Raw genomic sequence first — 12,186 nt, 5'->3', positions numbered from 1 at the left:
CAATAGCATCCGCTTTTCCGCGTTAAGATAGCCATCGGTGAAAGTATGTTTTACCTTAGCATGCGTTATATACCTTGTTTTATTGAAGGGTACATCACAACTTTAGGTACACATGTATGCATGTCATTCAGGAACACTAAGCTTCCCAGCTTATAGGAAGAGTAACGCTGCCTTTGTCGCAGGACCTCACAGCTCCATCAAGTTTCTTGCCCATGTTTATGAAGCGACGTGTTTCAGAGTGTTGAAGTTATGCAAAGGGTGATGGGGCAGGAAATATGTTTTAGAACTCCTTCAGGGGGAGCTCTCCCTCTAAGCCTGTCTGGGGCATATTTTCTTTTTCTGGCTACTCCCTTGTTTACATCAAATATTTTTACTCTGTAATAATATCCCTGTACGTGCTTAATGTACTTAAAAAGGCAGCCTCGTGCATGACTTGTAACATATTAGAATGCATCATGTGTGATGTTTCAGAGGATTTTCTATGCCTTTAGAGAGGCAAGCTGCCGCGCATAACTATTAGAAGATATCCATGAGCTGAATAATGGTGTTTAAATTACCAACAATGTCCATGAAGTCTTCCTACACACTCCTTTCACATTTCCATTTTATATTTAAAATGCATTACCTTAATCAGTCCAGTTTGCGCCTTAGGCAAGACATCATGGCTCACATTAGAGGCTTTTACAAGTGTGAATGTATGAAGCTCTGTGGTTATACTGAATATGCAGCTACCTATGTTATGCCATCTATTAATGTAATAACTGCACTTTCACAATTGCTTTATTAACCTTCCTGCTTTCTCAAATTTGCTTGAAAATGCACGATTTTTCTTCGTTTTTTTCAAAATTTTCTTGGGGGGGTTATCCCCCCAAACCCCCCTTTTGGGGTTCGGGCTCGCTGCGCGCGCTCGCTACGGTGCTGTATGCAAATCATTTTGCGCCACACCGCTTTCAAATGTCACCCACCGCCCCTGCCATGGCGATAAGGAATAGGAAGGGGGATAGCGGGCATCCCTGTCTGGTCCCGCTAGTGATGCTGAAAGCAGCCCAGTGAGAGGCATTTTGCATGAATGCAAGCCCTAGTCTGTGAGTATAATAACTTGACAAATGCAATGAACCTGCGCGACAGCGCTAGTCTCTGCAACATCGCTAATAAGAAAGGCAAATCGAGAAAATCAGACACCTTCTCCGCAGCTGGCATCTTGTGGGAACAATACACAATACATTTTCAGAAAACTAAAGTAAAGTGTATTGTGTATTGTTTTGAACTTGTATATGGAAACCTTTTTTAAAATTTTTGCATTGCATAATTGCATAGAATACATTTTAATGGAATTATTTAGTTTGTTTTTTGGATTTATTTACTGTGCTCTGCTGACGTACTGTGATTTTTTAATGTTGATTTGTTTTTATGCTCTTTCAGTGCTAAGTTGCGATTGCCCATAACATTGTTCTGGCATCGTTTTTGCATGAACTGTGCCGCTTATTAGGGACTTTCTGGATTCTCGCACTGTGATCAGTCTGTCCCTATTGTAGGGACAGGCTGCCACCATTTTTAGTATTGGCATAGAGCAGGGGTCAAGGGGAGAGCGGATTGTAAGCTCTTTAAGGCAGCTAGAGATTAAGAGGCAGAGATACGTCTAAAGAAAAGTATGTAAGATGAAGTGCCAGTGCCATACGCACTAGGCTCTGTAAGTTAGACGACCGACCCCTATTTTGAAAGCTGTTTTGGATGGTCATGATTTTTTTCGTGGAAAAATGGGTCAAGTTCAACACACCACTCTGCCGTTGGGGTGAAGGTTTTTGAAGTGACAACGGGGCGAAGGAAGGAATCAACTATTTTGAAGATTTCCTTTGCTTTGTTGTCATCTTCCAGAATCCTGGTGTCGTAAAAGCTCTTTTTGGCTAGGTGCAGCCGCGGTCTGTAGTAGGAGTTCCTACAGGGCGGTGACGTGGGGAGGGGGAGGGGCAGTGTGGGGGGTAGTAATGTATGGATTACGAAGTTTAACAGGTAAGTAAACACATAAATAAATAAAACAAATTTCGTTGCGTGCACTGCATCACCAAATGCGATGCAGTGTGCGCAACGCATTCCTGGAGGAACTCCTACTACCGACCGCGGCTGGCTAGGTGCAGTTTCCCCAGATAAATCTTTAATGCATTCTTATATACAGCTTTATCGTCTAGGTGGTATTTCACTCTCCATGCTCTCTCCAGCTGTTTCCAATGTTTCTTGTAGGCGCTGAGCTAGGCGTTAAACCAAGGTGACGTTCGGTATGATCTGGCCTGGGATTTGTTTATGAAAGGAGCTAGCGAGTTCTCAGTCTCACTGATCCAGCTGTTGAGGCGAGCGGTATCTTCTTCCACACCACCAGACAGGACTCGATATTCATAGGGAGGTCACAGTTGATGGCCTCCTTGTTGCACTGCTTACAGATGGCCAGAACACCCGTGGGGGTGTTGAAGTAGTGGGCTTTGGCGGTTACATATACCTGCAAACGGGCTGGGTAAAGCATGGCATATGCCAGTCCCAATTTCTGTAGCCTGATCTTGGCCTCAGCGTATTTGCAACAACCGTCTTAAACCATCATGGTGAAGCCGGGAATAAGGATAGTCGAGAGCCTTGCCCCATCTCGCATGCCAATCGATGTGCAATGTCTTAATTCCAAAAGTTGAGAAGGCAAGCCATGATAGGGCATGGTGGGGCATCAGGGGATGGCCGCGGACCAAGATAGTTGTGGGCACGTTGCACTATCAATTTGAATGTGAAATTCTGGTGACCGATTAGGTCCGAAAGGAGGCGCCGGTCCTGTGTCTGTGTGTTCCGCAACTGTGGCGGGATCTGGCCTCGAGGTCCTCGTTCTTGATGGCCACTGTCTTGAGAATACATTCAAATTTCTCTGCGTGCTTCTTCACAGTCGTTGACTCATCCTCCAAGGTCGAGACGCACTCCTCCGCCCCATCCAACCAAGCATTCTGGCGGTCCAGGTTCTCCCCCACGTAGTCGATGCGGCTTGTAAGGGAATAAACCAAGCGTCTATGGAGTGAAACCCCACGCAGAGTTCCGCCATGATTGCTGCCATGCCAGATGTGTGTTCCTGGTATGTTTGCCTGCCTCGCCCCCTTAATGTTATTGGGGGTCCCTGATCTCTCTGTTTCCCTGGTGCATTTGAATGAGTGGTTGTGCTCTTTAGGGTATCCATGCACCATGGTCGGTGAGGAAACAATATCAAATATTTACTATGGCCAAGTGGGGCAAACGTAGATGAAGCAGTCCTGCTGAATCAGGGCAATCGCTAGATGTCACCCTCAGCACCGGTTGTGATCAGCGCAGTTCTCTGGTTGCATGTGATAGCACTCGACTTGAGGGAGTGGGCCATCAGGAGTTAAGGTGGCAGCATCAGCAACCACTCCACCTGCTGCTCCAGTCTTCGGGACCAGCAAAGCGGGAGCTGCTCTCTAGGTGGTCAAGGTGTTGACCCAAACAGGATATGTACTGTTGCCCCCTTATGCCCCTACTGTACAAGAAGCTTGGCTGCTGCAGGTCAAACGATGCTCCGGGGGGCCGTGAGGAATACGCAGCGGGAGTCCGCCAGTATCGTCTGCCTCTATCCCAACCACCCACGCCCTGCAGCAGGACTATATGACTGGTGTAGAGAGGCCATCCATGGCCAGTGCACTAGTAGCAGTGGCGTGCAGCAACAGAGCCCTGCAGGTCCCCGCCAGGCACTGCAGTCAAATAGCGTCTCCCCAGGACAACATGTGCAGTATTGGGAATTGCTTCTTACCAGAGCTGGGAGGTAGCAAGGCAATGGCAAGGCGGAATTAGGTCACACATGCTAGCATCGGCACTCCACTCTATAGGCCAGGTGCTCCATTTAGCCATAGTGATGCCCTCAGGTTTCCATCAGGAAGGTCCCGACTCCATGCCAGTGCTGATAAAGTGTCCCCAGGCAGTCGCTGGATAAAGCACTTGGTATAGCGCTGGCAGGCAACGGGGCAGCACAGGTGACCCAGTGGGGCTCAATAGACCACGGCCACAGGTTCGCCAGTGGGCCCTGTCGTCAAAGGCAAAGGCCGGGCCGCCATTTACATGGTTCTGTTCAGTGCTACCCCACTGGAGAATTAATCGAATCCACTTTGTCCTGTTCCGCGCACTATGCTGAACTCATGCTGGTCCTTAGATGAGGAGTAAGGCCCGTTCTGGTGGCGTTAAGGGGTTACTAGTGCTTTAAATGGACCGGTACTTACCTGTGCTGAGTCTCGGCACTTCTCAGTTTTCTCCCCTAGAGTACCAGAACTTCTCCTCGTGTCAAGAGAGTACCGGTACTCCTAGAGTTAATTTGGGGTTGGGCTCTTGGGTATGGTGTTTCATGCAGAGCAAGTGCTGCTGAATACCTTCAGGGGCGCTTGTCTGTGAGGCTCTCTGACAGTCACAGTGAGTGTATTCCAGCGCCAGGTTGCTGCTGCCGCCTTACACTCTAACTGACAGCGTGACAGGAGTTAACAGGAGTTAGGAGATGTGGCCTGTCGGACAGAGCTACGCACATTGGAACTTTTGCATTGTCAGTTAGAGAGTAAAGCTGCAGCCCTGGAATACACAGTCAGAGCGCACAGCGCCTGTGGCCAAGTTCAGCATATGTGTACAGTGCACAATTATTACTTTTTTCCGTTATATATAACGCACACTTGGCAGGAGGGTATTAAAGCACTTTAAATGAGTAGAGCAAGTTCTACACAAAAGCATAGTTTATTTTGTTTTTATGGCACAGAGACCTGAAATGCCAGCTTCTGCTCAACATCTTGTTATTCTGGGTGATATTCCCATACCATGAAAACAAAAAAATAAATGTTTTCATGTAAAACGTCTGCTTCTCAAGTAAAAAGCATTAATGCCCTCTGGCCAAGTTCACATAATATAAAACTGCAAAAAACACTAATTACGACGTGCACATATGAAGAAACTTGGCCGAAGAACACTAGAGCGCTTTTGCATTGAATAAGAAAATGCCACCATCGTTAAATACCTGCCTCGAAGCCACGCCCCCAGACAAGCCCCTTGGAGATCCTTTAGACCATGGGTACTCATAGTACGGCCCGCGGGCCGCCAGCGGCCCAGCAAGCCTTCCTTGGCGGCCTGCGGACCTTGCGGACATCGTACCCATGTTTTTGAGAAAAAAAAAATCGAGTGTCTGCAAACACTGAGGGTTTAATGGCTGAACTGGGGTGGCAGAGTGGGCTAAAGAACGGTGATGGATCAAACCCAGATCTTTTGACTTTTGGCCGCCATAAGTGTGGCAGGGTATGCTCAGACGTGAGTCCCTTGCTCACTTTGCCACTGGATTCAAGCAAGCCGGGCTGAAGACGGCTGGAATGCCAGAAACCGGTCCTCGGAAGCTTGTTTCCGGTCCAGGGAAGACATGGCTTGGCAGTTCGGGCTGGACTGTTCCCATGAGGCTCAGGGTCAGACTGATTTGCATATAGCCATGTCTGAACTGGGGTGGCAGAGTGGGCTAAAGAACGGTGATGGATCAAACCCAGATCTTTTGACTGGGTGTGAGTGTTTGATTGGTTCAGATGCTCCGTCCATCACCACCCCCTTTTGTAACACTGAGGGTTTTAGCAGTGCGACTGTGAGAGACTCTGCTGCTCTGTGGGGGCTGTGGCGATTCCAGTGATAGAGTGGAGCTGCAGGGGCCTAAGAAGAGGTGAAATGCAACAAAGCCTCATTAACATGCAAATGGTCTTTTAAAGACCTGTGAAATGCTGTGTGTGTGTGTGTGTGTCCGGGGAAGCTGTCTCAGCCCCGGCACACACAGGCAGGGTGAGATGACAGAGGGAGACAGAAGGAGAGGAGGGAGTGAAAGGGAGGAAGTCAGAGGGAGACAGTAGGAGAGGAGGGAGCGAAAGGGAGGGAGACAGAGGGAGACAGAAGGAGAGGAGGGAGCGAAAGGGAGGGAGACAGAGGGAGGGAAAGGGAGGAAGACAGAGTGAGGGAGGGAAAGCGAGGGAGACCGAGTGAGGGAGACAGAGAGAAGAAGAGGGAAGGAGAGAGAGGGAGACAAAGGAAGACAGGGAGAGATAGAGGGAGAGAGGGAGAGAAAGGGAGACAGGGAGAGAGGGAGAGAGAGAGGGGGAGAGAGAGGGAGAGAGGGAGAGAGAGATATAGAGAGCGGAAGGGAGACAGAGAGAGAGAGAGAGAGATAGAGAGAGAGAAAGAAAGAGAGAGAGAGAAATAAAGAGAGAGAGATGTGTGTATGTCGGGTCTGATGGCTCAGTGGACGAAGGCGTCCGCTGCAGGAACCTGTGTTCAACCTCATGGTCACAGTTTTTTTTGTTGCACTAGCCCCGCCCCCTATTTTATCTACCACGTGAGGATTTCTAGGTGCCTTGAAGCCCATTATACGCTTTTCTCTCTGGAAACAATGGTTAGATGTGAAATATAAGTGGGGAAAATGTTGCATTACATTGTCGAACTTTACTATGTCTAATATCTGGAGCGGTTAGCGAACCGAGGATCTATATCATCATCAAAGTAAATAGTACATATACCGTTCTACACAGACGCATTGTGTCCTTTTTAATCGTCAATAACAAGACCTCTTACAATACGTTTCAGACGATATCCCCTGTAAAAGGCTTTCTGTTTGCATTTGAAATGTACATCAGAGGTATCTCCCTGTGGTGATGTTACAGGTGTGTTGCTGCTTTACACCAGCTGACTTTGACATTACACTGCAGACAAAGTGTGAATTTCCGCTCCGCGGTGCCTCTCTAACACCTGGTGCTATTTCAGGCTTTCCCGGCAGAGATCAGAGGAAAGCCTCGCTCGAGAGCCTTTACAGCATCAGTATTCGCCACGTGCTTGAAGAGTTCAAGGCGGTCTAATCTTACACGCTGGAAGTGTGTGTAGCGCTGAGATCTTTAATTTATACAAAGAAGGTGTTGAAAGAGGCCCGCTGGTTCAAACAGGCTGCTGTTCAACAAAGCTACTCTCAGGAAACTGACGATTAGAACATACGATTGATATCGAGGCTAAGGATACGCCACTTATGTGGCATTTGTCTCCAGTTTTGTACCATACAACTAACAAAGGGACAAGAAGAGATCTCCCGGTTGATTGAGTCTGATCATTTAGTTACTCTCACCATATGTGAACATGAAGTTCACCATTTCCACATTATATGTGCTGCTTTCAGTTTTCCGCATTCAGTTTCATATTTCTATTACATTAATTGTCCTCCCAGTTCTGATGTACTCCTGTTATTAGTTGACACTATCTGTCCAGACCAAGGCCTCCCGTTCTGTCGCTCTAGTGTGTTACTTCAGATGTCATGGCATCTGCTGCACACATTCAGTATATGAAATATCCGAAGTCATTGATGTTTAATGCACCAGACAATATGGTTTTCACAGTGGCCTTTTGTGCCAAATGATGGAATGATTTCCACTTTAACGTCCATCTCTTTCTGTTTGCTTCTAATATCGGTTCCTTTCACATTTTTGACCCTGAACAGAACACGCACTGTAAAACGAAATGCAATTTCACAATTCCTCACCCACCTCATTTTCCTCTCACATAGAGATTTGATACTCCGAAATCAATTGCATAATATAAATATTTTACACCCAAAAATAGATTCTAGTTCATATGGACCAAAAAGCTATTAAATGCGCAGCACCTGAAGTGCAACACAGTCCCTGGCATTTTGCCAAGGTTAATTGATCAGCTTTCATTTGTTGATTGCGGTAAAAAAGCATTGGAATACATTTGGCCCATATGGTATAATCGACCCCAATTAGATGGAATTGGGGCGGGGTTTGGAGTGTAACAGAAATAAAAAAAATGTAAATGCTTAGTTTCATTTCACGCAACACGTAAAGTATTAGTCCTTCTCTATCAGGAGAATGTTTATTTTTACTAATCATGCACATTCTTGTTTACCGGACAGACAGTGTTCCCAAGTAGCCCTTTTGTCAAATACTGAACAACAGTAATTAAGTGAAAATATAATACAAGAAACATTCCAAACTAATTTAGAAATATACAGAACATTCTTATAAATAAAAATGCACTAAAATAACAAAAATCGAATAAGAAGAACCAGAGATAGGCATTTTTGAAGTTTGGGTTAAAAAAAAACGCCCACAATCTCAAAAGAGCCAGCTGCGCATGTGATATCCTGCACATTTGGCCAGAGTAAACTGTTGTGCTAGACCAGGTCAAAGTAAAAAAGTTAAGCCAAACTCAATGGAGTGCACACAGGGACTAGGTTTATCCCGGTAGAAAGTTTGCCTTTTGACTTAGAAACTTTTGTGGCAAAAAAGTGGTTGTCTACAAGTTGTCAGCTGGGCAAGCTGGATCAGAGGAATGGCTTGACCATGATAGGGAGCCACTGGGCAAGATCTCGGAATCAATAGGTGGCTGTTTGGCATAAGGCCTGGAGAAGCTGTTGAGGAAGGTTGTTGGCATCAGTCGTGTGCTGCTCAGCGCCAACTCCAGTGAAGCTGTTGATCTGGTGCTTCTCAATGTTGAATCCTGCAAAGCCATCCACAAACATTGCCGGTGTCAATGCTAGGTGTCAAATCTGGTGAATCTTGGAGTTAGGCAGCGAGGAGTGCACTCCGACAACAACCAAGGAACCAGAACCAGGGATAGTACTTGGGAGGCAGCACTCACCCAACAGAAGCCAGCACGGGTACAGCAAGATAGAATCTATCAGCTAGCAAGCAGAAAAAGGTCTCTTGGAGGCACTAGTGGGGTCCTGGGTTAAATACAAGCATGTCCAGTATTCCTGCAGGTCCTTCGAACAGCAGGGCAGTCCTTCTTTTTATTATTTTCAGGTCCATGAGTGTTCGTATAAGAAGTCTGTGAGGTTCACTTTTATACCCAGTGCCATCCTGTGATTGGAGGCGAACCTTTGTCCCCTCACCCCCAAACCAGTTCTGGTCAGTTCCTCCCCAAATCTCGGTTTTAAACCAGCCTGACTAAGGAGCCAAAAGGGAGGAAGAGCTAGGTGTGAGTTTCATCTGCTAGGCATCCTTTGAAGCTCAAGAAGGGGCTGGGAACAGCTCCTAGGCCACTCTGCAAAGAGAGGAATCCCCCCTCCCCACACCCAGATCCCTTTGTAAATTGTCTGAGATCAATACACATCTCCCCATTGAGGAGCCGTCAGAGGTTAGGTGACAGCTGAATGCTTGCAAGGAAGCCTTTTGGTTTTAGACAGCAAAATGGCAATTTTCTAAAAGCCTAATTTCCGAAATAATAATGTAAAATCCATCTTGACCCATTACGAGTCCTTAAAGTTTTTTTCTAACTACTTTCAAACTAAATTTAGCATTTTTAAAATGTAATAGTGTAAACAAGCATTAACCTTTAGAAGAGCCAGCCTTGCGGCAGTGAAAAACGACTTTTGAGGTTTTTCACTGGCAGGACATGTAAAACATTAAATATGCATGTCTTGCTTTTTAAAGACCATGCAACCTTCCCTATAGGATTTTAAGAACTACCTTAGGGGTGACTTCTAAGTATTAAAAAGAGAAGGCTGAGGCCTGAAAAAAGGTTCATTTTGCCAGCTTGAAATGGCAATTCAAAACTGCACACACAGGCTGCAGTGGCCAGCCCGGAGATATGGATTGCTGTGGTGCTTTAGTGAATGCCACAGTGAGTGCTCCAGCCAACTAGTAGCATTTAATTTGCAGGTCCACGGTACAGGTCGTATCATATACTAGAGACATATAAATGTGGCAATTAGTTGAATGGTAATTTTACCATATTTAGAACAGAGAGCACAAGCACTTTACCACCGATTGGTAGGGACAAAGTGCACTGAGTCCTATGGCCAACAAAAACGGTTCAGCAACAGAAGGTAAAAATGGAGGGGGATACCATGCAAAATGTTGCCATTTCCAACAAAATGTGAATATATCCCACATGTCTTATTATACGTGCATTAAATCCTATGGCACTTGTAAAAAAGTGCATGTGATATCGATTACATTTGTGCTAGAGTAAACTGTCTGCCAAACTATAAATCAGGCCCACTGATTGGAATACAAGTGACTCAATCAGTTGCAACTGAACAATAACCACATAAGATGCTTTGAGTTAAGATTTGTTAATTAAATAAATGTTTTATTCAGTATTTCAAGCGTTAATAGTCAAACTGAAACATTTATGAAAACTGTTAGAACACAAGCATCCTTAAAAAACATTCAACATAAACATTCAACTGAAAACATTAGAAAGGGAAACCATCACCAGTGAATGCGTGTGAAAATATGTTAAAATAAGTAATTAAATTGTAGCTGTGCATCTCAGTTCGCTCTGTTGTTGTTGCAGCGATATATATATTAATTAAACACCATTCTATTGTCATTTGGGTGATATAGAATCAGAATGACATAATTCTGTTCGAGCGGTTCTGTTTCCGGCACTGTATTTCGAGGGACAGAAACAAACTGTCCTTATGGACACCAACGGATTCTATATATATAAAAATGATGCCCGAACACGGGCGTTGCTAGGTACCCTGGTCCCTCCTGTTGAACAGGAGGCACGTTTCGACCCCTAATGGTTGTCAGTCTCTCAGAACAAGGAATTAGTGTTTCCTCCTGTTCACAGGAAAATTAAAGGATGTGGTTCCAGAGATCCTATGGTGTGAGAACAACTTATAATCATAACTTAAAAGTACATTCTTAAATATAACACTGATGTGCCCAGTAAAAGAAGCACACTTTTTATTGAGCAACATGCACATGTACTTTTTTTCCCTCTTGAGTACAGCAATGTGTAGCGTCTTCTAAATAAAAGAACGCTAGAACTCTTTTGGTTACCACTGTACACCGTAAGCCAGTGATGTAAGCATTGGAGAGATGAGTTGAAGACAGGCTTAGAATGTGGGTTTCTGACTTACACATCATGCAATAAAGATGTTTACTAATATTCTTCGTGTAGCGTGGTTTTTGGCGAGTACCTGGGCTGGCTGGACGCTACACAATGGATATGATTACACAAACTATTTCACTCTGTAAGTTAGAAAGGACATTATGAATGTTATGGCATCCATGTGCATTTATCGCATTTAAAATTACTAGTGAATAACATTTTGGATAGGATGTTCTGCTAAATGTGTATAGTTGTCTTTCGTAGGAAATCAATGCATTTTTTATAGCATTCAATGCCTTTTATATGAATGTGTGTTAGACTAACTAGATAATAATGCAAGAAAATATGCTGTCTTTACTAGCCACATTCTGTGCTTTTGCATGACAGAAAATGTGGTTCTCCACTGCTGTCTGATTCTAGAGGTCCTGAATACTACAGAGGCTTCTGAGTGTGTCCATGAGCACCAGAGCCAGGTTTTGAGGATCACCACTGCTTATACAAAGGATTTTACTTTAGAAACACTGTATCTAAATGTATCTGATGTAGATTTGATGGAAATCTGGCATGGCTACGGTCCCAGTGATCCTCAGAAAGTTGCCATTGATGTAATAGTGGATGGTTTCACGATTGTAAACACCATTGAATATGAAACGTGAGCGCAGTTTTTATCGCGTTATCTCACAATGAATCTCTTCTCTTTTGCAGATTAATTTTGATAGTGATGGTGTCTGCGTTTGCTGTGAAATGCAACATCAAACGTCTGGCTGCAGCAACCTTGGAGAGACCCTTAAACTGAACCCACTGCAGGAGTGCAATGCTGTGAGACTGACACTGAAGGTGAGCGCTTTGTGTTCATTATTTGGGCTTCAAAGTCTATCTAGCTTGGGCTATCCCTTGATGAACGGGCTTCTTTTTGAAAATGAGATAGATCAATTTACAGAGAATCATACTATTCTACCTGCAGTGTACATTCATGTTAGAAACTGCTGAAATATTTTTGGCGTTTTCCTGCAATAGGTTTAGTGAAGGAAACAGAATTGAAAATATCATGTCGTGACTGCACATGTTTAAAAGCCTTTACAAACGCAGTTGGATTGATCTTGCACAACCATGTCTCTGAAAACTGGACATCAACAACACCAGCCTCTATCCTCCAGACAGAGGTATGGCATGCATCTCACTCATCCTTGGCACACAGTTTACCTGCGGAACATCCAACCCACTCTCAACTGACAGCCCCCCTGGACTTTTAATTAGTTGCATTTGCCTTTCAGCAAGATGACATTGATGCTGGTGGCT

General features: G+C 44.9%; 1 protein-coding gene across 1 annotated transcript in view; it reads left to right on the top strand.

Annotated features, from left to right (window-relative positions):
* The window catches only part of ENTREP2 (endosomal transmembrane epsin interactor 2), an 830,030-nt gene that overhangs the window by 202,710 nt on the left and 615,134 nt on the right, over window positions 1-12,186 (top strand). Inside the window, exon 2 of the mRNA XM_078684606.1 lies at window positions 11,593-11,724. Coding sequence (XP_078540732.1) covers window positions 11,593-11,724 — 132 coding nt within the window. The remainder of the gene's footprint in view (window positions 1-11,592; window positions 11,725-12,186) is intronic.

This window comes from Lissotriton helveticus, chromosome 3_2 (assembly GCF_964261635.1).
Source record: "Lissotriton helveticus chromosome 3_2, aLisHel1.1, whole genome shotgun sequence".
Lineage (NCBI taxonomy): Eukaryota > Metazoa > Chordata > Amphibia > Caudata > Salamandridae > Lissotriton > Lissotriton helveticus.
This window is presented reverse-complemented; position numbering and strand designations above follow the sequence as displayed.